Source organism: Rhinopithecus bieti, unplaced genomic scaffold (assembly GCF_001698545.2).
Source record: "Rhinopithecus bieti isolate Rb0 unplaced genomic scaffold, ASM169854v2 scaffold_17653, whole genome shotgun sequence".
Lineage (NCBI taxonomy): Eukaryota > Metazoa > Chordata > Mammalia > Primates > Cercopithecidae > Rhinopithecus > Rhinopithecus bieti.
This window is the reverse complement of record NW_016809173.1, coordinates 256337-282997: the sequence shown is the minus strand read 5'-3', so window position 1 is coordinate 282997 and position 26661 is coordinate 256337. Positions and strand designations below refer to the sequence as shown.

At 37.6% G+C, this 26661-nt stretch overlaps 2 protein-coding genes across 2 annotated transcripts in view; one reads left to right on the top strand and one right to left on the bottom strand.

Annotated features, from left to right (window-relative positions):
- LOC108539850 (protein kinase C-binding protein NELL2-like) overlaps nucleotides 1-26661 on the top strand; it is a gene marked incomplete at its 3' end in the record, with an annotated part of 294591 nt that overhangs the window by 16143 nt on the left and 251787 nt on the right. The window lies entirely within an intron of this gene.
- On the bottom strand, nucleotides 3960-5579 carry LOC108539856 (heterogeneous nuclear ribonucleoprotein A3-like). The gene is given in 3 exon segments (XM_017888794.1): nucleotides 3960-4227; nucleotides 4678-4999; nucleotides 5001-5579. Coding segments are annotated over 3 exon segments (1143 nt in total). The 3' UTR covers nucleotides 3960-3985.

The window sequence follows — 26661 nt, the reverse complement described above, 5'->3', positions numbered from 1 at the left end:
TTTTTTTTTTTTTTTTTTTTTTTTTTTTTTTTTTTTTTTATTACTTCTATGCTTTTGATATCACCCAACTTTCTCCTGGTCTGTAAGACTACTGTTGAGAAAACTTCTGTTAGCTTTATTGGAACTCCTTTATATGTGATTTGGCTCTTTTACTAGTTTTAGGATTTTTTTTGTCTTTGATTTTTGACGGTTTGATTATAATATGTCACGATATAGTCTTACTTGGATTGAATCTGGTTGAAGACCGTTGACCTTTCTGTATCCGAGTATCTTTCTCTAGATTTGAAATGTTTTCTGCTACTATTTCTTTAACGAAGCTGGAAACCATCATTCTCAGCAAACTAACACAGGAACAGAAAACCAAACACCACATGTTCTCACTCATAAGTGGGAGTTGAACAATGAGAACACATGGACACGGGGAGGGAAACATCACACACTGGGGCCTGTTGGGGGGTGGAGGGCTAGGGGAGGGATAGCATTAGGATAAATACCTAATGTAGATGACAGGTTGATGGGTGCAGCAAGCCACATGGCACGTGTATACCTGTGTAACAAACCTGCACATTCTGCACATGGATCCCAGAACTTAAAGTGTGTGTGTGTGTGTGTGTGTATATATGCTTTTTTACTTGTCTCTTTCTTCCTCCTTCTTAAACTCCTGATGCCATCCCATAAATCCTGTAAGCTTTCTTCTTTCCATTTCCTTCTTTTTTCTTTTCTGACTGTATATTTTCAAATAATCTATCTTTGAGTTCACAGATCCTTTCTTCCAATTGATCATTCTGTTGGTATTACTGTCCACTGCGCTTATTTTGTGCACTGTGTTTTTTAGCTGAAGAATTTGTGTTTTTCTAAATATAATTTTAAACTTTCCATTAATCCCTTTTCTGTTTAGAAAAAAAGTGCAGCTCACTTCCAGCACTCATTTAATTTTACATAAACATGCTTTTTGAGGCTGAAGGAAATCTGACTGATTTGCAATGTGAAAATAAAATATAAAAACTGTTTTTGGAGTTATTTCTAAACAGAACTAACATCAGAATTATTTGAATCACCAGAATAATCAATTTTGGAAAATCAGATTCATCAGATTAGTCTTTGGCCAACAACTGTTCAAAAACAATGTTAACATCTGCATAGGAATGCTACATTTTCTAGGATTTGACATTTTAGCAATTGAGAATTACTATATTTTAAAATGGAAATACCACTATTAAAAGCAGCATGCTATAAATAGAATGATGTCTTTTGTTTCTAAAACCTATATACTGGAACAATGTAAAAATAATAATAAAAGCAAGATATTTCATGGCAAAGTTAACCCAGAGTAAACACTGCAGCTGCAAGCACTGCTAGTGAGTATTCATGGGGCAAATGAGAAAAGAGTTAAACTTCTAATTTTGATCTCTTACTGTTTTCCTGATTTTTTTGAATTATTTATGTGTACTTCCTTAAGGTTTTCTGAGCTTCATTAAAACAATTGTTTTGGATGCTTTGTCATGAAGTTTATATGTTTTCATTTCTTTGGGGTCAGCTATTGGGAGATTATTGTGCACTTTTGGTGGTGTTATATCTCCCTGGCTTTTTATGTTTCTTGTTGCTTCTGTTAAAATCAGTGCATTTGAAGAAGTAAGGACTTATGCTAGTCTTTGCAGACTGGCTTTGTCTGGGAAAGCTCTTCACCAGTCAGCCAGTTCATAGATTCTAGGAAGGTTGTCTGGCATGGTCGGTGGGAAGACTTATTAGCTGGAGTTCTCAGACAGGCTGTCCTGGTGTCTGGGTTAGCAGTTTGGCGGGCCTGTTGCCTGGACTCACTGATTGGGTCTGTGGAGCTAGCTTGGAGCCATAGTCCATGGTCACTGCCCTGCTGATGGAATGGGCATCCTTAGACCCAGCTTTAGCCTGGCCCCTATGGATAGAGGCTGCCAGCCTGGTGCTAGGTTAGGTCTGAAGCCTAGGAAAGTGAAGCCCAGCTCAGCTCTGGGGGTGGTCCAGAGCCCGTGGCTGCTGCAAGTGCTTGTTTCTGGAATGGGTCTGGAGCCTGGGTCTGTGGGTCCCAATCTAATGTTGAGCTTGTTTCAGAGCCTGAGGCTACTGGGGATGGGCTGACAGTGGGGCAGCCCAAAGACCAAGTCTGATTGGCCGGCCTGGAGCTTGAGGCTGTGGGATCCGGTTTGGCACTCGAATGGGTTTGAAGGCTCAATATGTGGGTTCCAGCCTAGAGTCTGTGGCTGTGGAGTCATGCCTAGTGTTGGGTTTTACTGAGTCAGGCCTATTTTTGGAGTCTGAAACAAAGTCAAGTGCTCATTTTTATTTCCTTTCCCCAAGATTATTGCTTTCCGTGCTATGCTGCCTGACACTGGGGAAAGGTGAGATGGGTAATGTAAAATTGTCCTTACTGCTCTCTTCAATATGCCTTTTCTTATTTCTGTGCCACACCCAGGTGTTGCAATCTCTCACTTGGTTTTCTTAGCTTTTGTATGGTATTGTTATGTGTTGATAGTTGTTCTAATTGATGTTTCTGTCAGGGGATTGAGGGCTGGAAAGTCTTATTTCACCATCGTTCTAATGTGTGGTTCTTGGGACTTCTGAACTGATTAAGATTTAGATGAACCTTTGAGTTGATACTTCAGTGGGCTGGAAATTTGGGGGACTGTTGCATGTACAATGGATGTGAATCTTTGGGGGTCAGGAGAAAGACTGTGGCAGGCTGATTGATAGTCAGCTGTCCACAAACTAATCCCCAGAACCAGTGAATATATTGTTACATGGCAAAGGGAGATTAGATTTGCAAAAGAAATTAAGGTTGTTAATCGGCTGACTTGAAAATAAGGAGATTATTGTGGATTATCTAGCTGGGCCCAGTGTAATCACAAGGGGCCTTTTAATTGTGGGAGAGGGAGGTAGTTGAGTATTTGTCAGTGTGAAGCAATGTGAGACTTGACTGGTCATCTCTGGCTTTGAAGTTGGAAGGTGGCCACGAGTCAAGAAATGTGGACATTCTCTAGAAGCTGTAAAATGCAAGAAAACAAGTTTTCTCTTAGAGCCTCCAGAAGGAACATAGCCCTACTGACACCTTGATGCTTGCTTAGGGAGACCCATTTTGAACTTCTGATCTCTAGAACTGAAGGATAAATTTGTTAATTTAGCCACTGAGTTTGTAGTGATTTGTTAAAGCAGAAATAGAAAACAAATATATATCTTGAACATTAGCAGTCATTTATTTTATAACCAAATTAAGCTTTTTTTTTGAAATTTTGAGACTTTTTTAATTTGAAGGTAATCTTAATGCTATTAAATTCACAAATGGTAATTTAAATACCTAATCCTATTTATCTAAAACACATATTGCAAGCACACAAATTATCTATTCTCTCCACGTGTCAGCACCCATTCATATCATGGTTTGGAAATGGGGAGACTAGATTCGCCTTAAACTGCAAGTCAGCAGGTGTTTCTTTACAATTAACTTTAGCAAAATTCATACAAAATAGTAATTAACAATGATCTTCCTTACTTGTTAACTCACAAGGAAACACCTTCAAAACTGCATTTTGTTTAAGTTTCTGTACTAAAATGTAGAAAACTGAACTACACAAATATTGAAAAGTTAAAATTCCTTAATTTTTTATTCCTGGTACCACTACCACAATTTACAGGGCAATACACCTGATGTAATGAAAAGAAAAGTAAAAGACAAAGCTACAACAGATAAAAGACCTCAGGAATGTACATCTAATTGACACTACATTGCATTAATCAATAGCTGCACTTTTTGCAAACTGTGGCTATGACAGTCCTGAACAAGAAGGGTTATCTGTTTAAGCTACAGTAACTTTTCAGACTATGGATCATCGTTCCTTCTGTGGCAGATTTTTACAGTTCCTCTAATGCATTTGGGACGACTGTCTCAGAGTAACCTGCAGCTTTCCTGACAACTCCTTGCTCTCCTGCTAAGAACTGTAGCCCTTTTCTGCTGTTTTTAGAACCTTCTGCTACCATCTTCACCACTTCTACCACCAGATCCATAACCACTACCATAGGGACTGCCTGACCTTCTTCCACCAAAACTGCCCCCTTTCATGGGTCCATAATTTGATTGCTGTTGTCCACTATAATTTCCAAAATCATTATAGTTCCCACCACCACCATAGTTACTACCACCAAAATTTCCTCCTTCATTGTAACCATCATATCCTCCACCACCGCCACCATATCCACCACCTTGGTTTCCATTTCCTGGTCCACCACCACCATAGCCCCTCTACTACTATAACCAGGGCCACCGCCATAGTTGCCACCATCATCTCCAAATCCATTATATCCACCATCACCTCGTCCATAACTACCTCTGCTGCCACCACCTCCACCACCATAGCCTCCTCTTCCACCAAAGTTTCCACCACAGCCAAAATTACCTCCACCACCTCCAAAGTTTCCTCCACAACCCATAAAATTGCCAGATCCACCTCCACAACCTCTCTGTGATCCAGCAGACTGCATCTCTTGTTTAGAAAGGGCCTTTTCACTTCACANGTCCATAATTTGATTGCTGTTGTCCACTATAATTTCCAAAATCATTATAGTTCCCACCACCACCATAGTTACTACCACCAAAATTTCCTCCTTCATTGTAACCATCATATCCTCCACCACCGCCACCATATCCACCACCTTGGTTTCCATTTCCTGGTCCACCACCACCATAGCCCCCTCTACTACTATAACCAGGGCCACCGCCATAGTTGCCACCATCATCTCCAAATCCATTATATCCACCATCACCTCGTCCATAACTACCTCTGCTGCCACCACCTCCACCACCATAGCCTCCTCTTCCACCAGAGTTTCCACCACAGCCAAAATTACCTCCACTACCTCCAAAGTTTCCTCCACAACCCATAAAATTGCCAGATCCACCTCCACAACCTCTCTGTGATCCAGCAGACTGCATCTCTTGTTTAGAAAGGGCCTTTTTCACTTCACAATTATACCATACCATTAATAGTGTGGTATTTCTGAACAACAATTTTATCAACTGTATCATGATCATAAAAAGTTACAAAAGCAAATCCTCTCTTTTTCCCACTCTGCCTGTCTTCCGTAACTTCTGTGGTTTCAATCTTGCCATACTTTTCAAAGTAGTCTCTCAAATTATATTCTTCTGTATCTTCTTTAATACCACCAACAAAAATTTTCTTCACTGTTAGATGCGCACCAGGCTTTACAGCAGCCTTTCTAGAAACAGCTCTCTTTGGTTCCACTACATGCCCATCAACCTTGTGTGGTCGAGCACACATTGCTGTATCCACCTCTTCAACACAAGAATAAGTCACAAAACCAAAGCCCCTGGAACGTTTTGCTTGGGGGTCTCTCATTACCACACAGTCTGTGAGTGTGCCCCATTTCTCAAAATGTTCTCTTAAACTATCATCTGTAGTTTCAAAGCTCAGACCACCAATAAACAGTTTTCTCAACTGCTTTGGTTCCTTTGGATCATGGCCCTCCTCCCTGCGGTGGCGACGGCGACAGCCGGAATCGGGCTGGGGGCGACCGGGTGGCGGTTTTACCTCCATTTTGAGACCGGACTCGCCTCTTCCAACTCGAGTTCAATATCACAAAGTAAACTTTCTTTTGAGTTCTCATTTAACTATGCAACAGAATGTGTTTATGGGATGGTTTGCAAGTATTGACAGTTACCATGTCATATTAGTCATTTGGGATGTACAATAGATTTTTTTACATGTCAATTCAGTCTTTATGGTAAATGCTGAGTATTTAAGGGATTCTCCCCAACATTTATGAACTAATTCTGAGAAAAAATAGAGTAAAATCAAGTGTTGAGTTTTTTATTGTAATCTTTTTTCAAAAATACACCCTTTCTCCTCAAAATGTTAATCTGGATGTGGAGGGGAAAAGTCAGAAAACATTAATATTTTGAAGATAGAAGGGACAGCACTTAGCATGCTATTTGGCACCCAGCAAGTGTGGTAGCTATAATTATTGACAGGGTCAAACATAACTAGAAGACCCCTCTGAAAAGTGCCAAGGATATCAGAGGAACACTGACTTGATTTTGGAAGAGCTGGAGCAATCTTGACAGGCTCTGGCAAGTGAACAGCTTTCAGTGTCATCGCTGAATTCACCCTGGGTAACAGCTGAAGTGAGGACTTTCTTTCTTTGGCTTTATTCGACCTCTTGTTGGCTTATTCTTTTCATGTTGGTTCTAGATCCCATTCTTGTAGGCATCTATTCTTTCTCTTATTCTAGATTATCTGTCTATAATTCAATACCTACCAAGGTACTAACTGACAACTGAGGCATTAGACAACAAGGTTTTATGGTGTAATATGTCTCCTGTTTATTTTTATTTTTATTTTTTTGAGATGGAGTCTCACTCTGTCACCCAGGCTGGAGTGCAGTGGTACAATCTCAGCTCACTGCAACCTCCACCTCCCGTGTTCAAGCGATTCTCCCGCCTCAGCCTTCCGAGTAGCTGGGATTACAGGCACCTGCCATTATGCCCAGCTAATTTTTGTATTTTTGTGAAGACGGGGTTTCACCATGTTGGGTAGGCTGGTCTTGAGCTCCTGACCTCAGGTCATCCGCCTGCCTCGGCCTTTTGAAATGCTGGGATTATAGGCGTGAACCATTGCACCCATCCTTCCTGTTGATTTTAATTCAATTCAATTTAACAAATATTTATTGCACTGCTTCTATTTTAAGGATGGGGATCACAGTATAACAGGGAAAGGAAAATGTCTATATAAATTATTACAGTAAAATAGGAACCAAAATTTTATTGTGAATCATGAAAAAGAAAATTTGGGACTTTATCTTGAAGAATGATTAGAAAACTAGGAAAATTGTGTCCTAGTCTATATATGACAAATTGTGGGTAATCATTTAACCACAAGCTAATTCTAAGAAGAAACAGAGTAAAATCAAGTATTGAGTGTTTTGTTGTTGTTTGTGTTTGCAAAAATATCTGAGGACTCTCTCTTAATCCTTGAATGTGAAGTCATTCTATTTTGAAGTACTTATTCTGGTTAAATTTTAATTTTAATTTAAAAAATTTATCCACCTGCATCAGATAATCATAACTTAGGGCCTTTTTGTGTCATTTGAGCATTTGTCTTACATTGCTTTTATTGACTTCATGAAATTTCTCATCTTTTGCTAGATTTCAGTTTCTAATTGACATTGCCGAGAGAGACATTAGTCTTAGGTGGAAACATTTTCTAAGCAAACAGCTTATTGCTGAATACTTTTGTTGTGGTGACTTTTGTTTCACCATATAAACTCATATTTGTAGAGACTTGGATATTCATCCTTGTACTTAAGAAGGATTAGTGAAGGAGCTGTTGGGGAAGAAAAAAGTACAGCATAGCTTCTCTCTCTCTCATGTGGCCAGCTGTCAGGAACTGGGCACTTGGGCACATATTCCCTGAACTGTTTTTGATGACGCCTCCGCGAATAGTCTTCATTCTTGGGAAAGTGTGACTAACCCAGGCAACCATGTGTCTCTCCCTACAAAGGAAATATATGGAAAGAAGACTGAAAATCACTGCTCTGAAAGGTCACACTGTATTCCAGACAAAGGGAAGGAATGATGGAGGTAATTCTGAGTTCATATTGATGTGCAGTAGCATTTAGGAGCACGGCTTGGGAGCTAGACATCTTCATCTACAGTCTTGGCTCCTTTACTAGTTGTATGAACTTGATCTTGTTAATTATTTCTGCCTCAATTGGCATAATAATAGTACTACTACTTAGGGTGGATGTGTGCATCATAGGAACAAAACTATGCCTGACTTTTACTAAACATTCACTAAATGTTAATTATTATTTTTATTTTGGAAATTAACTTATCAGAAGATCATGCTGTCTTGGACTTTTTAGAGGCTTTCAGGTAGAAATGCTAGATTTTGTGTAGGAGCTAAAGTATATGACTTTCATGTGCTAAAGGGAGGACAGGTGAAGGTCATCTGGGCTGGGGGAGAAACTGCCCCTAAAGCATATTCTGTTCTACCTTTGCTGTTTTTAGTTCTTAATGGGCAATAAAGGATATACGGATTTGGGTAGAAGTGGGTGAGGACAAATGGCAGATTAGGAGAGGAAGGAATTTAATCTGCCTTGTTGTACCAGTGTTTTAGAAGTTGGGGAGCATTGAGAAAACCAGTAAAGGAAGATTCAGGGCATAGATCCTCTCTACAGCAACCCCAACCTAATTACTTTTCAAGAACAATTAAAGCATAGGTTTTGAGTTCTATATTGTGGGGATAAGTTTTAGAAGTTCTGAAAAACAAATGACACAATTGTTTTACCTGGCTCTGTTTGGATAACCTTGGTGTTCCTTGGTATTGATTTGATCTGTTGGTGGGAGCTGGTGGTGGAGGATAAGATTTCAGGGAACCTTGAGTTGTGTTTCAGGGGCCAGTGGAATGTTCCCAGATTGCCTGTGAGCCCTTTGTGAAGTGGGTTTATTTTTCCCTGCATTTTCTGTTACTTCTTTGGTGTTGTTTTTTGATTATCATTCTTGCATTACTACTTATTTCTACAATCTAAAGTCCTCGTGCTGATTTTGATTCCAGTAGCACCTGTAACTGTAGTCTTTAAATGATTACGTCTTTTAATGAGAATGTAGGTTCTCTAGGGAAAATGTCATTTCCCTCTATTTCTCTTGGTCACCAGCAGCTCTGTGCTGGCCTTCTTCTTTGCTGTTCTTCCTGGTTCCTTTTCCTGATGAACTCTTACATACCATTCAGGTAAGTTGTCACTTTGGCTACAAATTCTTCCTTTGGTGGAATTATTGTTTGTTACTTTTTCTGTGCTCTCTTAGTATCCTCTGACATGATACCCACCACACTGTATTATAATTTTTTTGTGTGTGAAGTAATCTGATTACTTCTCCTTTCCTCCCTGTACCTCTTTGGTCCAAGCTACCACCCTCTCTCACTTGGATTACTCCACTAGCCTTCTAAGTAGTCTACCTGCTTACACTCTTGCTTGTCTGCAGTCTGTCCTTCACATAGTTGCCAGAGTGATCCTTTTAAAATATAATACATATCATGTCACTACTTTGCTTCAAGCCTTCAGGGGTTCTTCATTTCACTCAAAATAAAGACAGATTTCTTATTATGCCCTATAAAGTCTTACATGCACACTCCCACTCCCACCCTATTACTTTTCTGACCTCATCTGCTTCTCTCTTTCTTGCTTATTTTGCTTTAACTCCACTAGCATCCTTGCTTCTCAAGCAGGCCAGGCAGGTACTCTCGTGCTGCAGGGTTTTTGCACTGGCTGTCCACTGTGCCCTGGAATGCTCTTCCCCCAGACAGCTGCATGTTTTCCGCCTTACTTCCTTCAAACGTTTTTCTCGAATAATAAGTTTTTAATGAGGCCTCTAATGATCATAGAGTAAAATTTCAACTTGTCTTTTACCTCCCAAATATTCTTGATACCCCTTACTCTGGTCTGTTAGTTTCCCTAACATTTATTATTTACCATACTGTATAATTCATTTACTTATCATTTGAATTATTTATTGTTTGTCTCTGCTGCTAAAAAGTAAGCTGCATGAGGGCAGGGATTTTTTGAATGCTTAATTTACTGATATGAATCCCAAATGTCTAGCATAGGAGAGGAAGGAATTTAATCTGCCTTGTTTTACCAATGTTTTAGAAGCTGGGGAGCATCTCTATATGTTTGTTAGATTAATATGCCTTGGGGCTTGAGTCTCTGCATTGTTTCTTCTTATAGCCTCCTGGCCTACCATGGTTGCACATATAATGTGCTTAGTAAACCCTTGCTAAGTGAATACTTGTGGCACTGAATTGAGCCCATTTGTTTTTGACAAATATGATTATTTTGGTGACTTTATGTTTTGTATTTATGTAACTTTAATGAAAGCTGAAGAGCTCTTTCTAAAAATCAAAATACCCGCTTTCTTCTCTAGTCATAAGGAAAGGTAAGAGGGTGGAGAGGCATGGAAAAAATGGTAGTTCTGTTTAACTTTGAATAACTCCAAATTATCCTGAGAGGGTCCTTCTCCAGCCTATGATGAAGTGCGCCGCAGAGGAAATAACAGCATTTTGAAGAACCTGGACATCCTGAATGCTTCTTGATGATGAGAGTTTAAATTTTTAGTTTGAAGTATTGCAAATTCAACATTTAGCAGAGACACTCATATTCATATGACAGTCCTGAGAAACATTTCCAAGGCAGATAAAGATTAAGTTGGATTATTTATGCTATGGTACTTCTCCATTATTGCAAATAAGCCACACAAACTGGAGTGCATCCAGGGTACAGCAACCAGGGAGTTGAAAGGTTTGGAAACTTTGCCAGATGGGGAATGATTGAAAGACCTTAGAATTTTTAGCCTGTAGAATAAAATACAGTGCCAATGTGACAATTTCTCTAAGATTTGGGAAGGATAGTCATGTATAGAAGGACTTAGATTGATTTTGTGCTGTTCTAGAGCAGTAATTCCCAAATGTCAGCTTGATGATCAGTAGTTTATTGAATGCCTTGTTAAAAAGATTCTCTGGCCCTCCTAAATTTACTGAATCTAAATTTCTGGGGATGAATCCCAGGAATCTCCATTTTTAAGAAGTTTCCTGTGTTTCTGATGTTTAGCCAAGTTTGTGAACCATTGTCTCAAACTGAGCTCTCCAATACAGTAGCCACTAATCGCCGATTGCTATTGAATAGTTGAAATATGCTTAATGCAAATTGAGGAGTGATGTAAGTATAGAAATACATACTAGGTTCTGAAGACTTGGTATAAAATATAAAATCTCATTTTTATGTTGATTATATGTTGGAATAATATTTTGGATAGTGGGTTAAAGAAATATATTATTCAAATTAAAATCACTTGTTTCTTTTTACTTTTTTAAGGTGGCTACTAGAAATGTAAAATTACTTATGTGACTCATCTTTATGGCTCTTATACTTCTATTGGACAACACTGGTGTAGAGGGCAAAACTACGTCTATAAAAAAAGTTGGGAAGAGTCATTTTAAGATAAGTGCTTTCAACAAAGTTCCAAAATTTAAGTAGCTTTTTTTTGTTGTTGTTTTTTGGAATAGCTCTCCTTCTATCTGTCCATCTATCCAGTCATCCGTCCACCCATCCATCCATCCATCCATCCATCCATCCATCCATCCAATAATCGTGTCTCTAATAATACTTAAGTAGAGATTAGATAACTGTATTTTAGCAAAAATGTTTCAATGGTGTGTAGATGGGAGTTATATTAAATGATTTCTGAAGTCACTTGCATTTGGCCAGAAGTAAATTTCCTCTTTCCTTTTAGTTAACTTTTCTTTTTCTTGTAAACTCTGATGTCCATAACATCCTCTTTTTCATCTCTCTGACAATCTTTAACAGTATCTTCAAAACAGTTCCCTTCCAAAGAGCATCTTGGATTGTTCTAATGCTTTCTTTGCTACTGAGAGATATCCTGCCCTTTACTACTGTGCTGTACATTGTGCATGTTTTATAAATATGTATTCTTAATGGTAGTGATCCACTTTATTTCTTCCATGCACTGGTGTTTTAGTGTTTAATCTATTTGCTTGTCTATTTAAATTGAGAATCCGCTAGGCAAGCACTGTGTCTAATTCTGTTTGTACAGTCTAACACATTGTACTGATGGACCATTAAATGGACCAGAAAAAATGCCAAATAGATTAAGTATTTCAGAGCAGAATGTAACTTATATTTTTAGAACTTATTTAAATTTCCAGTGGTAATTGGTAGCTGAATATCTTTACTATGAATTGTGTTTGTTGACATATACTTGTAACTGAGCAGAGTTCTTCCTAGAGACTGATGGATTGCTAAAAAAAGGCATATAAAAATGTTTCCTTTAGGCTACCAATGAGATGCAATGCTCCTAGTAACTGAATGTTGAACCTGGATGTTTCCTGAGAGCCTGTTGACTTTGGAGGAGGACGTGTCCTTCACTGATGTATTCTTCTCACATTTCATCAGATTGCTAATTATACTATAAATATAGATTTATTTAAAGTATATGAGTACTCCAGAGAGGCAACTTATTTTATGACACTGTCATTCATATGTTTGTTCTTCCTTCTGAGACTGATTTTCAAAAGTTCTGTTGTAATGTAAGTATTAGTGTTATTGCTTTTTTTAATACTTTCTGTTCCCTGATGTTCAGAGTGAATTTTTATGTAGGATACCTAATAGATCATTTAATTTAACCAACTCAGGGAAGCACTGTGACTCTAGGCTTTATGTTTTTGCCTTTTAAATGAAGACAGAGATTTTTCACTCTGGGAGAAGAAATATCGTATCCCAAATAAAGGGGAGAAATGTTTAAAATGTCTCAAAGGAGGAATTTTCAGTCCAAATTTGAGTCTAAAGAATTCAGACTTGGGTTTGCCTGGGATCTTAATACACTAATGTTTCACTATTATTCTGAAGGAAAATGCATAGAAACAACTTTACCAATTTCCTTAAACTTAAAATCCAAAGGTCAGAAATTGGACTTTTAAAATTCCTAATTCAAATCTGGATTGTCTTCATTGAAATCTTTCTGAAGTTTATTATTAATTTCTATGAAAAACAGTAATCCTGAAGATACAGGACACTTTTAGGTTATACATCTTTATAAGACTATTATGTTATGGGTTGAAATGAAGACATATTTGAAGTTGAAATGCAGTGGATATAAGAACTTGATTGGATAAGAACTTGATTTGGAGCATGGGAATTCACAAGAAATGAGGCCTCTAAAGGGAAAGAAGAGAACACAGAGTAAAAGTATATTTATGGCCACTCACCTTGAAGACACTAAGCCTCTGATGTAGAGGTCAATTTTTTAAAAGTTGCTACAAAAATTTCATTATTCTTATCATAGGTGTCTCTCTACAACAAAGCATCTCATAGTACATTTTCATCCCTTTGCTGCTCTGGGTTCAATTTTTAATAATTGGGTTGCATTTCCAGGAAAATTGTGCAATTTAAATTGTTCTTTGATAACATACTTTCGAATTAGAACGCGTTTCAAAGACTAATGGGAAAAAATGAGCATTCACTCTGAATCATTGACCAGGCAGGAAACTGTCGAGTGGGGAGAACCCACCTATTTAATGGATGATTACTTATTGTTATTTTGGTCAGCAAATTAGTAAAGTCAGAGGGTGAAGCTGGGAAAATGCCAGTTAGCTTGTGGAAACTTGCAGGCTTATTTCTAAAACTTTTTGGGACTGATGTTAATTACACAGGCATCTGACAAGCAAAAATTGGGTTTTAAGTGAACACTATCTTAGCTGCCTCATGAAGAAAGGAGAGGGAATGTTTAAACTGTTCCCATTTGAGTGTAACAAAGGTTTTCTCTCAGGGGAAAAACACAGAATAGAGGTGCAAATGCTGAACTACCTCATTTTAGACTTTCTAAAGTTATGTAGCAACATGACAAATATGTGCTACTGGAAAATATTGTAGGAAAGGATTAATTTTCTTTTCCACACTGTCTTGATAGAAGAAGTCGGTAAGGAAAATCTAATTTGTTAACTTTTTTTCCAGCAGTGTATGTTGAGATATGAATCTGTAAAAATACATTCTTCAGATAATTAAATTGAGATACGGAATTTCAGGCAACAGGCTCAAGAAAAAGAGTAAATCAAATCCACTGTTGATATTGACAGTGAATGCATTTATATTTTAGTGGATTAAATGGACAGAACTCATTCAAAATAAATCTATAAAAATACAAGAGGGAACAATGGAAAGTGCAAAATAAATGTGATTTTGTGTTCTTTTTGCAGAGATACTCGCTTTTAATTAGAGAAGGTAGAACCAAATGTACTTAAAAATAAAAGATCAAATACTTTTGAAGGGCAAAATCTGTTCTTATGGCATTGTAGGGTTTGAGCAAGAACAAGATATGGCATAAGACTCCACAAAACAGATTCAGCTGTCAGTATGTGACACATGAAAAGACCTGTGCACTGCTGGCTCTGGAACTTGGTCTCGCTGGTGCAGATTGTTGCCAACCTTGGAAACTGAAATAGGCCATTTCGCATATGGCACATCATCCCTCTGTAGGAGGAATGGGGTTTATAAATGTTAGTTGGCTACTATTCCCTCTTCCAGACAGACTGGTGAAGCATTTTTTGCATTTTCATTTTGAAAGCACTCTTACGTTTAGAGCTGTGGTTTAATTCTATCTTTAGCTATAGCTGTAAATTTAAAAAATTACTGGTAGAAAGTAAAAATGACAGCAAAGTCATAAGCAAGATGCTAAAAAGGCTTGAAACAAGATCATACTTGACTTCATCTATATCATTCTATTTTTTATTTGTGCATATTTTGTTTGGCATGCAATCATAAAGAGTCCAAATTTCGACTGGTCTGAGGTTTTAGTACATTTAATGTTTCATTATTCTGAAAAGAAATGCATAGAAATGACTTTGTTAAATTCTGTAGGAAATTCTTCCTGAAGTTTAACCATTAATATTTATTTATAGATATGAATTCATTACGCCACTTGATTTATGGTAGAGAGGTGATAGTGGGTGGGTGAGTTTGGAAGACTAACCCAAGCAGATGTCATTACGGTTTCCAGTATAGTAGTGTGTTGACCAGATGGATTCAGGTGTTTCTATTATAAAGCAATCACTATTTAGAGTTCTCTTGTTGATTCTTTGAACAAAAAGGTAAATGTTGAATTACTTGATTGATATAAAATATATAGCACTCTAGCCTAGTTTCATTCATAGTTATTTAGGTATATACATATAATATAGATATTTTAAGTATCATGTATGTAAAAGAATCTTGGACTCCCACATCTTCCTAATTAGTCCCAAGAGCAAAATTTGTCTATTTCTTCTAATTCTTTCACCCGGATCCACCACTCTCCTCCTAAATTGCACTTTATGCTTCCTGATATCTTTGGCTGTTCTCTTTAACGTTGACATCTATGTTATCACTGTTGAGATTTTTGGGGTTTTTTTTGCAGTCTCTTTGGGAGCAGGTTCCATTTAATGGTATTGCAAAGGCTTTCATGGTATTGCCTATTTGTTCAAATTATTTGTTTTGTTGCTGGGTTTTTTTTTTCTCTGTATTTCAGTTTGGCATATTTTGCAATGACTTTGAAGTGCTTTAGTTTCATAAACTTACTTTATGCAGTGAGCCCTACATAACTGTTTTAGTATATGTTTCTGATGTTAACTTTTTAAAAGAATTACTGTTTTGCATCGATGCCTTCTTTGATAAATGAAGGATAAACTCTAATTGACTGTAATCTTCAAAATTATAACAATTTAAAATAACAACTTGTTAACAAACCGCTAATATAGTTTTAGAGCAAATAAAAATATTTTTTAAATGGCTCTCCTGATTCTTTTAAAAGAAAAATTACCAGTAAGTGAATGGAATAGACATCCTTGTCACTCTGTCTCTAACACTATCTCATTTACACAGAGACTTCCTTTTCTACTTAATTCATTTTTGTATTGCTGGAATTTTTTTATAAATTTGCATTACTTGTATAATTAATTATGAAAAAATAATAATTAAAAAACTCTTTTTGGGTGCCTGTAGTCCCAGCTACTCAGGAGGCTGAGGCAGGAGAATGGCCTGAACCCGGGAGGCGGAGCTTGCAGTGGGTGGAGATTGCGCCACTGCACTCCAGCCTGGGGGACAGAGCGAGACTCGTCTCAAAGAAAAAAACAAACAGACAAAAAAAAAAAAAAAAAAAAAACCAAAATCTCTTTTAGGACTACTAAATTAGAAGTTCTGTCCCTCAAAATTATCACTGTCCCTATGAAGTTATACCTGTCTACTCCGTATTTATAGCTACTTCCATTGAGGTATAATTAACATGCAATTAAATGGACAAATCTTGAGTGCTTAGTTTGATGAGTTTTCATAATTGTATACAATCAGATAACCGCTACCCAAAACAAGATTTAGTGTATTACCATTCCCAGGGAAAGTTCCATGTGCCCCTTTGTAGTCAGTTGCCACCTCTCCCCAACAATTAATCTCTGGTTTTTCATAAAATAGACTAGTTTTGCTATAGTTAGATTTTATACAAGTGGAATCAAGCAATATGCTTTTGTGCCTGACTTTTTTCACTTAAGGTAATGTCTTCAAATTTATTTATGTTGTATGTATCAGTAATACTCTTTTGTTGCTGAGTATTATTTCACTGTATGAATATACCACAATTTGATGATCAGTTTTCCTGCAATAAACACCTGGGTTTTTTTCTAGTCTTTGGCTATTGAATAAAGCTGCCATAAATATTCTCTAAAAGTTTCCTTTGGACATTTACTTTTATTCCTTTTGGATAAATGTCTGTGAGAAGAATTTTGGGGTTGAAGTATATTTAACTTTTAAGAAACTTCCAAACAGTTCACCAAAATGATTGTATCATTTTGTACTGTTCAATACTCCTATATAAATGTCTGCGAGTTCTCAGTGTTTCTTGCAGTCTTTTTGATTTGATCCATTTTCATGGGTATGAAGAGATTTTTCATTTTGGACTTAATTTGTATTTTCCTGATGTCTCATGAGGTATTATTCACTGATCATTATATGTTTTCTATTTGTGAAGTGTCTGTTTAGTTGTTCTGAAAATGAGATTTGCATCTTTTTATTTTTGGTTTGTAGGATTTTTTCATTTATTATGAATGCATGTCCTTTGTTAGATATTTATTTTGTGGATATTTTCTCCCAGTTTGTGGCTTGTCTATTTTCTTCATGGATTTCTTTGATGAGAAGGAATATTTATTTTTAATGGAGTTGAAGTTATCATTATTTTTTGTTTTGTGGTTTGAATATTTTGTGTCTTGTTCAAGAAATCCTACATACATCTAATTTTAAAAAACCTTTAAAAATTTGTGAGTTCCTGTTTCCCAATGTGTAAATTCAACAGAAAGAAACAGACCTAAATAATCTTAAAATGTTAAAGTAGCCTGTCACAACATCGTTTTGCTTACATGGGCCAGGCAAGTAACATAAATGAGTTCACTCAACCAGATATGAGATTATGAGGGGTAGTGAGGTCAGTGGGTGAGTGGGAAGTACAGGCGTCACTTAGAGTTATTCAAATTCAAATTTGCATGTCTGTAGATGGGTGGGACACTTGGGAGTTACTGGCTTTGACCCTTGCCTTAAATAATTGTAATGTATTTTTAACAAGTGTTTTTCTTGGTCCAGTGACTACTGCTTAAAGCATGAACTCTTTTTAGATGGGAAGTAGTGATCAGTCTATTGATTAAAAAGTCCAGTTTCTCAGCCTGCCTCCCCTGCCTTTTTTTTTTATATAAAGTGATGACATTTCATGAGGAGAGAGGTATGGTTTTCGTGACCTCATAACTAAAAGAAAGACTTGAGATCTTTGGGAGGAGTATTCTCTGGCTTCTCTCCAGGCGGGATGGGGGTGGGGAAGAAGAGGGTCTTGTCCTGTGTTCCTCTCTCTGCTGCTCTGGGGGTTGATATTCTTTGCCCACCTGTTGCTGTGTGTTCTGCTGGCACTTGTAGCTCAAGCCTATGATTGCTGTCCCTTGTTCACTGGATTTTTGTTAGCTCAATCAGAGCCCAGTGGCATCTCCCGGCCGACTGCCTTATCTTGGCTCCCATTGGTGCTATAGACCCTAGGGGGTCTGGTACTAACTCATATTTGAGCTTAGCCTGGGAGGTTGGTCCCTCTGCATCGCTTTCTTTCCCCCCCGCCCCCCCCCCTCCTTTTTTTTTTTTTGAGACGGAGCCTCGCTCTGTCGCCCAGGCTGGAGTGCAGTGGCGCAATCTCGGCTGACTGCAAGCTCCGCCTCCCGGGTTCACGCCATTCTCCTGCCTCAGCCTCCTGAGTAGCTGGGACTGGGCGCCCGCCACCACACCCGGCTAATTTTTTTTTTTTTTTTTTTTAAGTAGAGACGGGGTTTCACCGTCTTAGCCAGGATGGTCTTAATCTCCCGACGTCGTGATCTGCCCGCCTTGGCCTCCTAAAGTGCTGGGATTACAGGCGTGAGCCACCGCGCCCTGCCTGCATCGCTTTCTATAAAGCCATCTCACCACTTCTCCAGTGTCCTTTCTGGCAAGGTCCCCAGCCAAATATTGGGACAGGTGAATTTCAGGACATCCCCTCTCCTTAGCCTTAACACTGCTGCACTTCAGTGTTTACTTTAATGTGGCTATGCCCTAAGTTTATACAGTGCAGTCCCTACAGCCATCTGCTTTTTTTTTTTTTTTTTTTTTTTTTTTTTTTTTTTTTGTGAGACGGAGTGTCACTCTGTCTCCAGACTGGATGCAGTGGTGTAATCTTGGCTCACTACAACCTCTCCCTCCCAGGCTCAAGCGATTCTCGAACCTCAGCCTCCCGAGTACCGGGAGTGACAGGCATGCACCACCACACCCAGCTAATTTTTGCGTTTTTAGTAGAGATAGGGTTTTGCCATGTTGGCCAGGCTGGTCTTGAACTTCTGGCCTCAAGTGATCCACCTACCGCCTTCTCCCAAAGTTCTCCACTCTCTTTGACACTTACTGAATACAGCTCCCTCTCTCCAGGCCAAAACCCCAAGAGAGGGAAAAAAAACAATCTCTTCTCTTTGCTTATTTTCTTCATAACACTTTCTTTCCAGTCTTGCATGGAGTGGGTTAAATTTTTTTTTTTTTTGAACTTCACGCTTCTCTTTTCTGCTCCCTTGGTGTCATTGCGGAAGGAATACAAGGCTTTTTTTTTTTCCCCCCCATTTCTTCTGTACTGAGCCAAAATCTTTCAGGCAGAAGACTGCTTAGGCTAGCTAAGGTGAATGCATAGAAAGGCACATTAATAATTTATAAAATATTATCCCGGTTACACATAAGAAAATAGAAATAATTTCACTGTGTTAAATCTACTGTATTAGTCTCAGCCGTAAATAGTAAAGGGATATAGTAAATATATCCCTAATATAGTAAATTAGTCTCAGCAGTAAATAGTAAAAGGATATATGTGATTATAATACTTAAGGAATGTACACCTTGGTTTCGAAGATAGGATTAATAGAAGTAAAGCACACATTTAAGACAGACAATAATCTAATGCCCTTATTTCATGAGAGTAGGGTTCAAATATCCTATTTGTAATCCTGTTTGCTTCCTTACTGCACTGGTGAGGTTGGCATGGGGTGAATTGCTGCTCTGCCCATGGTAATAATGAGTCCCTTGCCCATTACTGTGGTCCTTTTTCTGTCCTGGCCTGTCAGCCTTGGAGCTACTGGAAGCATAGAATGTTATGCAATACTCTGAGTTCTGGTATCAGGCATTGTATAGTATGGAAGAAAACTTTGCCAGGCATTAATCAGCTGCTCTCTGTAACACTCCCTCAAGATATTCTGAGCTTGCAAAGCCACTTTCAGAAGTCCTGTGGCTGACACTGGCTTCGGAATATTATTGTTTATGAAATCTCAGAATGCCACAGTATATGGATGGGTTGTTTTTAATTTTGGAAGGTTGTATAACTTAAAAAAAAAAACATTTGTATGTATCATACATAGAGAGCTCAAATGGAGATTGAAAGATCGTTTGGATAACTTAAAAAATTGGCAAGTACAAATATGTAGACTTGCATAACCATGTATGCTATTGGCATGGGAAAAAAACTAGAAAAAATATGTTTTAGGATTTATTTTGAATTGATCATCTTAATGGGTTCAGTTACTTACAATGAAATATCATAATACTTTTGCATATTGTCTGAAAGGGGAGAATTTGGAAGAAAAATTGCAATTTTTTCACCTGGAACCTGAGCTACTCCACTACTGCAGCAACTTAAAATGCAATAGGGTGCAGTAGCAACAATATTGACATGACAAATGATAATGGTTCCAGAGGAGCCGTGCTGATCAATATTGCTAGTGATCCATAAATGGAGGACTCTTTTAGCAGGGTTTGATATGATTAGACCACAGTGCACTAAAGAAGCCATTCCCATCTGCAGAGTCAAGAATCTTCATAAAAACAGAGCATCCATGTTGTTGCTGACACCATAGACTGTCTGGCAATGCTAGAATTTTTCCTTATTGTAAATGCATCATTAACTATGATGGCTCCAAAGAAACTTTTATGGTCTTTGGGGGTCAATAATCTCTAAATATATACTTGCATAGCGAACCACAGATGCTAGGTGAACATTTTTACAGACATCTGGCCTGTAAGTTGTCTTTTAAATGGCCTTAAACCATGTGCATGGCCAAGTCAGTAACTTCAAGGGATGTACTCCAATCATTAGTCCAAAGGGTTATTAGTGCTCCTGGTGTAAATGTTCCAAGTCCATTTTTATTATATTAGCATTTTCATAAGTCAAGAATGAGCAGTGCCTTAGTGTGGAGTGCAGGCCATTTTCTAATCTAAGGTCTTGAATTTTGAAAGCCTTCAGGATTAAACTTTTGACATGAATAGTGACCAGGCAGTCAAATAAAGTGTACACCTTGGCTCAAAGACTTTCTCTGAAAGTGGAGGCAAATTGAATTTTGCTGCTTCAGGCTCTTTAGGATGACTCTCATGGGACCTGAGACCAGATATAATAATAAAATTCATTGACCTCTGGTTTTTGCCTTAGTACTGTGTGTGTGTATGTGCATGTGTTTATGAAAAATCTCTGGTTCACAAAGTTCTAAATCTTAACTGTTAGCTTTGGGTCATTTCCTTCACTTCAGAATACTTAGTTTCCATTGAATTTGAAATGAAGATTTTTACCTTAGGACTGCCTTTTACCCCAGCTTCTGTGTAATCAGAGCTGTCCAACCGAATAGTGTCATGGAAACATCCAATCCAATATGATAGCCACTAATCCTATGTGGCTGTTGAGCACTTGAAATGTGGCTAATGAGAATGAAGAACTGAATTTTAAATTTTAATTTTGATACTTTAGCTTTTATGTGACTAGTGGATTGATCTAGCCACTGTACACTATGCACTATACTGTACTGTGTTGAACAGTGCAGTTCTAAATGCTGTTCACCACTCCTGTCCCCTTCCATGTGCTTGGTGAACTTTAAGTCAGAAATTATAATACTTGATTAGCAAAGGCTATACTCAGTTAATGGGCACATCTGTGATGGGGAAAGTCTTGTTTGACATGCATAACAATATAATAGGAAGGCCAGAGTTTCTAGGATAAAATTTGGAGCCTGTATTACTTAAAGACAATTTCTAAAGTTATAAGTGGTCAAATACTTTCAATTTTTCTAGTTTATAAAGAAGGGAAGCTTAACCTAGATTGAAGAAACTTTATTGGAATTTTGGACTCTCATTATTTCCATTTTGGAATGGAAAATATTAAGGATTAAGAGGGTATGTAAAAAAGTTCAGCAAGGGATAGGCTGAAATTATGTGGCAGCTTTCTGGAATTGAGATAATAGAATGATTATTAATTATAATTTTAAAAAATTAGATTCCTTTTATATTAATTGTGCACAATGATAAACTCTTCCAGGGTATTATCCTTCACTAACTGGAAAAAAGAAAAATGGAGATTTATTGTGATGAGGTCTCCAGAAATGACTACTTCCTACTAAATTAGTGATTTATTTAAGATTTTGAACTGGACTTTAAAATGTAGTGTACTTATATTTGTCCTCATCTGTTAGCATTTCTTTGAGTTCTAATTTATAGACAGTGAAATGCACACACACTAAGCACATAGCTCAAACCTGTGTATGCCATATCTCTTCACTGGTACTCCAACATTTCTCATATAAAAAAAATTTGAGCATGTTTGTGCCTCTTTCCAGGTGACCCCTGCCACTCCTCCTTCCCCATCCCCCAGCTTTGAGGAGGCTGATTTTTATAATTGCTTACTTTTGTATGTTGTAGTGCTTTGTCTAAATGGCATTAGAGAGTAGGTAATTTTTTTGTATCTAGATGCCTTTGTTCTCCATGATGTTTTTGAGATTCATTCATGCTGTTATGCATCTGAAGTTTGTCACTTTTTATTGCTAAGTAATAAGTCATTGTATAAATATATCCCAACTTGTTTTTCTCTTCTTTTGTTGATAGACATATAAGTGTTTCCAATTTGCTATTGTTTGAATGTATCCTCTCTAAAATTCAGGTCTCACCAATGTGGTAAAATTAAGAGATAGAATCTTTCAGAGATGTTTAGGCTGTAAGGGTTCCTCCCTTGTGAATGAGATTAAGACTCTTATAAAACAGGCTTCATGCAGCATTCTACTCTTTTGCCCTTTCACCTTTTGCCACACGAAGTCAGAGAATTCCTTTCCTCCAGATGCTGCAGCAACAAGGCGCAGTCTTTGTTTTTTGTTTTTTTGAGACAGGGTCTCACTCTGTCACTCAGGCTAGAGTGCAGTGACACAATCACGGCTCACTGCAACCTCTGCTTCCTAGGCTCAAGCAATCCTCTCACCTCAGCCTCCCAAGTAGCTGGGACCACAAGTGTGAGCCACCACACCTGGCTAATTTTTGTATTTTTCATAGAGGCAGAGTTTCACCACGTGACCCAGGCTGGTCTCAAAACTCCTGGGCACAAGCAATCTGCCTGTCTTGGCTTCCCAAAGTGCTGGGAGTACAGGTATGAACCACCACGCCAGGTCAAGGCGTCATCTTTGAAGCAGAAAGCAGCTCTCACCAGACAGCCAAACCTGCTGGTACCTTCATCTTGAACTTCCCAGCCTCCAGAACTATGAGAAAACAAATTTCAGTTTTTTATAAATTATTCAGTCTCAGATATTTTGTTATAGCAGCACAGAACAAGTCTTTTCTGAACGTATGCTTTCATTTTTCTTGGTAAATACCTAGAAGTAGAATAGCTGGCTTATACGGTAGATGTATATTTAGTTTAATAAGAAATTACTCACTGTTTTCTTAAGTTTTACCATTTTATATTCCCACCAGCAATTTCTCAGAGTTCCAGTCATTCCACGTTTTCCCTTGCAACTGATTCTTTAATTTTGTCATTCTAATCAGTGTATAGTGGTATCTCCTCTGGCTTTAATTTGCATTTCTCTGACAGTAAATAATGTTAAGTACTTTTTCATGTGTTTATTTGCCATTCCTGTAGATTCCTTTGTGAAGTTTCTGTTTAATTATGTATTCTACTTTCTAAAAAGTTTTTTTTTTTATTGTTGAGTTTTAGGACTTTTTTTTTTTTTCATATTCTAGTTACAAGTTACCCCTCCACTTCCCCAAATAAAATATTTTCTGTCATATGTAACTTGCCTATTTGTTTTCTGAGTGAAGTCTTTTGATGAACAGAAGTTTTGGTTTCCTAGGGCTGCTGTAACAAATTACCACACACTTAGTAGCTTAAAACAACAGAAATGTATTATCTCATGGAAGACCAGAAGTATGAAATCAAGGTGTTTGCAAGGCTCCCTCTGAGGAATGCTTTCTTGCCTCTTCCTAGCTTCTGCTGGCTCCTGGTAATTCTTGACACTCCTTGGTTTATAACTGCGTCATCTCAATTCTTGCCTCCATCTGCACATGGCCCTCTTCCCTCTGTGTATGTGTCTGTCTCTGTATGTCTGTTTATTCATATGGCCTTCTTAAAAAAAGTCATGAATTTGGGGCCCACCCTAATCCAGTATGATCTCATCTTGTTATTTGCAAATAAGGTCACATTCTGAAGTTCCAAGGAGCATGAATTTTTTGGGGGACACTGTTTAACCCAGAGCACTTATTTATTTTCTTAATGAAGGCTTTTGATGAACAGAAGTTTTCCATTTTGATGAAATCAAGGTTATCTATTTTTAATTTTATAGCTGCTTCTTTCTGTGCTCTAACAAATCTTTGCCTATACCAAGTTCTCAGAGATATTGTCCTGTACTTTCTTCTAGAAGTTTTTTGATTCTACCTTTAATATTGAGATTTGTAATACATTTTGAATCAATTTTTGTTTTTATAGTATGAGATGAAATCCAAAGATGATTTTTTTTCTGTATGTATATCCAATTGTTCCAGTATGGTTTATTGAAAACAATATCCTTTCCCCATTGAATTTATTTGGTCGTTTGTCAAAATCTATTGAACATGTAAATATGTCTCTGTTCCTAGACTCTCTGAGCTATTCCAATACCACACTATCCTGGTTATTACGAACTTATAATAAATCTTGAAATCAGGTAGTGTAAGGCCTTCAACTTCCCTTACTTCCTTCTTCTCTTCCCTTCCCTTTCTTCTCTTCCTTCTTTTCCTTTCCCCCTTCCTTCCTTCCTCCCCCCTTCCCTCCCTCCCTCTGTCCCTTCCTTCCCTCCTTCCTTGCTTTCTTCTTTCCTTTCATTCATCACTTTCAAAGTTGTTTTGGCTATTGTAAGGCCTTTGCATTCTATTTAATTAAGTTACCTTCCTTTGAAGAATGCCGTTTTCTTTTTTTTCTGTCAGGCAGTCATTTTACTGGAAGGTTATCCTTATTCTCTTCAGGCTTGGTTTAGGATTTGTTAAGGTGGCTAGAGGAGCTAGAGTGACTCCATTCCTAAGGCATGATCTTCCTGGGAGTGAATTCTCTGGGTGTTCAGAGAGGTTGCTCCAGTCTGGATGATCATAATCCAGTGTCTCCCAGCACTATGTGAGCCCTGGAATCTCTGTTCAGCTTATAGCCCAGGAAATGTTTACCGCCAGTCAACTAGAGTCTTGCACTACACATACACACCTTAGCCATTGGTCATATTTGGGAAATTTATAGAGTTCTTGGGGAACCCTATGCAAGATTACTAGAGCTCCTCCTCTACACATTTTTCCTCTGCTTCTCTGTGGCTTCTAGTTTGAAAAGTGTCCCTGCGTAGAAAGCCAAAGTTCTTTCAAGGATCATAGCTATGTGATTGTTTCCCAATGCCTTAAAATAGTTACTTTCCATATCTTGCATAACTTTATAGTTTCATAGAGTGGAAGGTAAGTCTGATAGCCATTAATTCATTATGTCTGGGACAGGGTGCCTGTGCTGTCCCTTTGTGAGGAGGTATGTAAATAGGATTACCAGTCAATTAGATTCTTGAAAGCATGTGATATTTAAGGATTTAATCTATAGAAAGTTGATTTGATTTATGTAATTTAGAAATAAGGCAAGTGAAAAGGACATGGGGTACACTTAAAGAAGCTGAGTTACTTCTGGTAACCAGGGAGGTTGAAGCAATTTTGAAATGCCATACTACATAGCCTGCCAATTTCTGCTCTTTTCTATCCATTGTACTTTTAACTAAAAGGTTTCTGAGATATTGCACAGTGCACAAGGTGTGCATCAGTCTACTGAGTTTTAAACTGTTGAATTTTAATAAAATTATTATGGTTTTCCTCAGTAGATCATTATGCCAGGCAACAAAGAACACTATTTTCAGAATATTAAAAATACCAAATGTAAGGGTCTATCTGCCATAATGTTTTACAAAACTACTTGTTATCTTCTCAAAGTTAGACACATAAACAACTACCATAGGAAAACATGTTCAGCATTTTAAAAGACATCACTTCTCCATGTATTTGACCTATTTCTACCTTAGGAAAAGAAGAAAGAAAATGAATTGCAACATGTCCTATAGCACTTTTGATTTACTCATAGTACAATTTGTTTTAAGCTATAGATATGTAGCCAAAAATGGTTGAAATTTCTGTGGTTAGGAAGTGCCTATGTTTCTTTGCTTACTCTGGGTTTGTTAAGAACCAATCAATACAGCATATATTATGCCTTTTTTTTTTTTTTTTTTTTTTTTTTTTTTTTTTTTTTGAGACAGAGTCTCTCTCTGTCATCCAGGCTAGAGTGCAGTGGTGCATCTCTGCGCACTGCAAGCTGTGCCTCCCGGGTTCACATCATTCTCCTGCCTCAGCCTCTCGAGTGCCTGGGACTACAGGTGCCCGCCAGCACACCTGGCTAATTTTTTGTATTTTCTTTTTTTTGAAAGAGAAAAAGAGCCTTGCTTAGGAAAGTACAAATAAACTTCAAAGCAACGCATATGTATTTTGTACCTCCTCTCAGCCAGTATGGAATTTAACTTTTGGTTATAGTGGCCCTTTAAAAGGGCCACCATATGAAATGTCTGGGATTGTTTAGTCAGTATATCTCAACCAAGTGTATTGTATAAATCTTTTTTAAAGGAAAAAAGATTCCTCACATGATGTATCTATATATAAATTATTTATATTATATTGTTAAGTTACATGAATGTAAAACAAAGTATTAATTTCTTGCATATTTACTTTAAATAAAAGCAAATTTATAATTTAGATATTAATACAAACAAATCTGTAAATACAGATTAGTAACATTAGTTTAGTATGGTGAATGATGTGTTGGTGAAAACCTAAACTGTTGCTTACAATATAAATATGGTGGTGACAGCTAGGATGCAGATTCTTTTTTTGTTTGTTTATATGTAATTTAATTTTTTCTTCAACTTTTAAGTTCTTGGGTACATGTGCAGGATATGCAGGTTTGTCACATGAGTAGTAACCATGTGCTATGGTGGTTTGGTGCACAGATCAACCCATCACCTAGGTGTTAAGCCCAGCATCCATTAGCTATTCTTCCTGATGCTCTCCCTCCCCCACAACAGGCCCTATTGTGTGTTGTTCCCCTCAGTGTGTCCATGTGTTCTCATCATTCGGCTCCCACTTATAAGTGAGAACATGCGGTGTTGGTTTTCTCTTCCTGTGATAGTTTGCTAAGAATGATGGTTTCCAGCT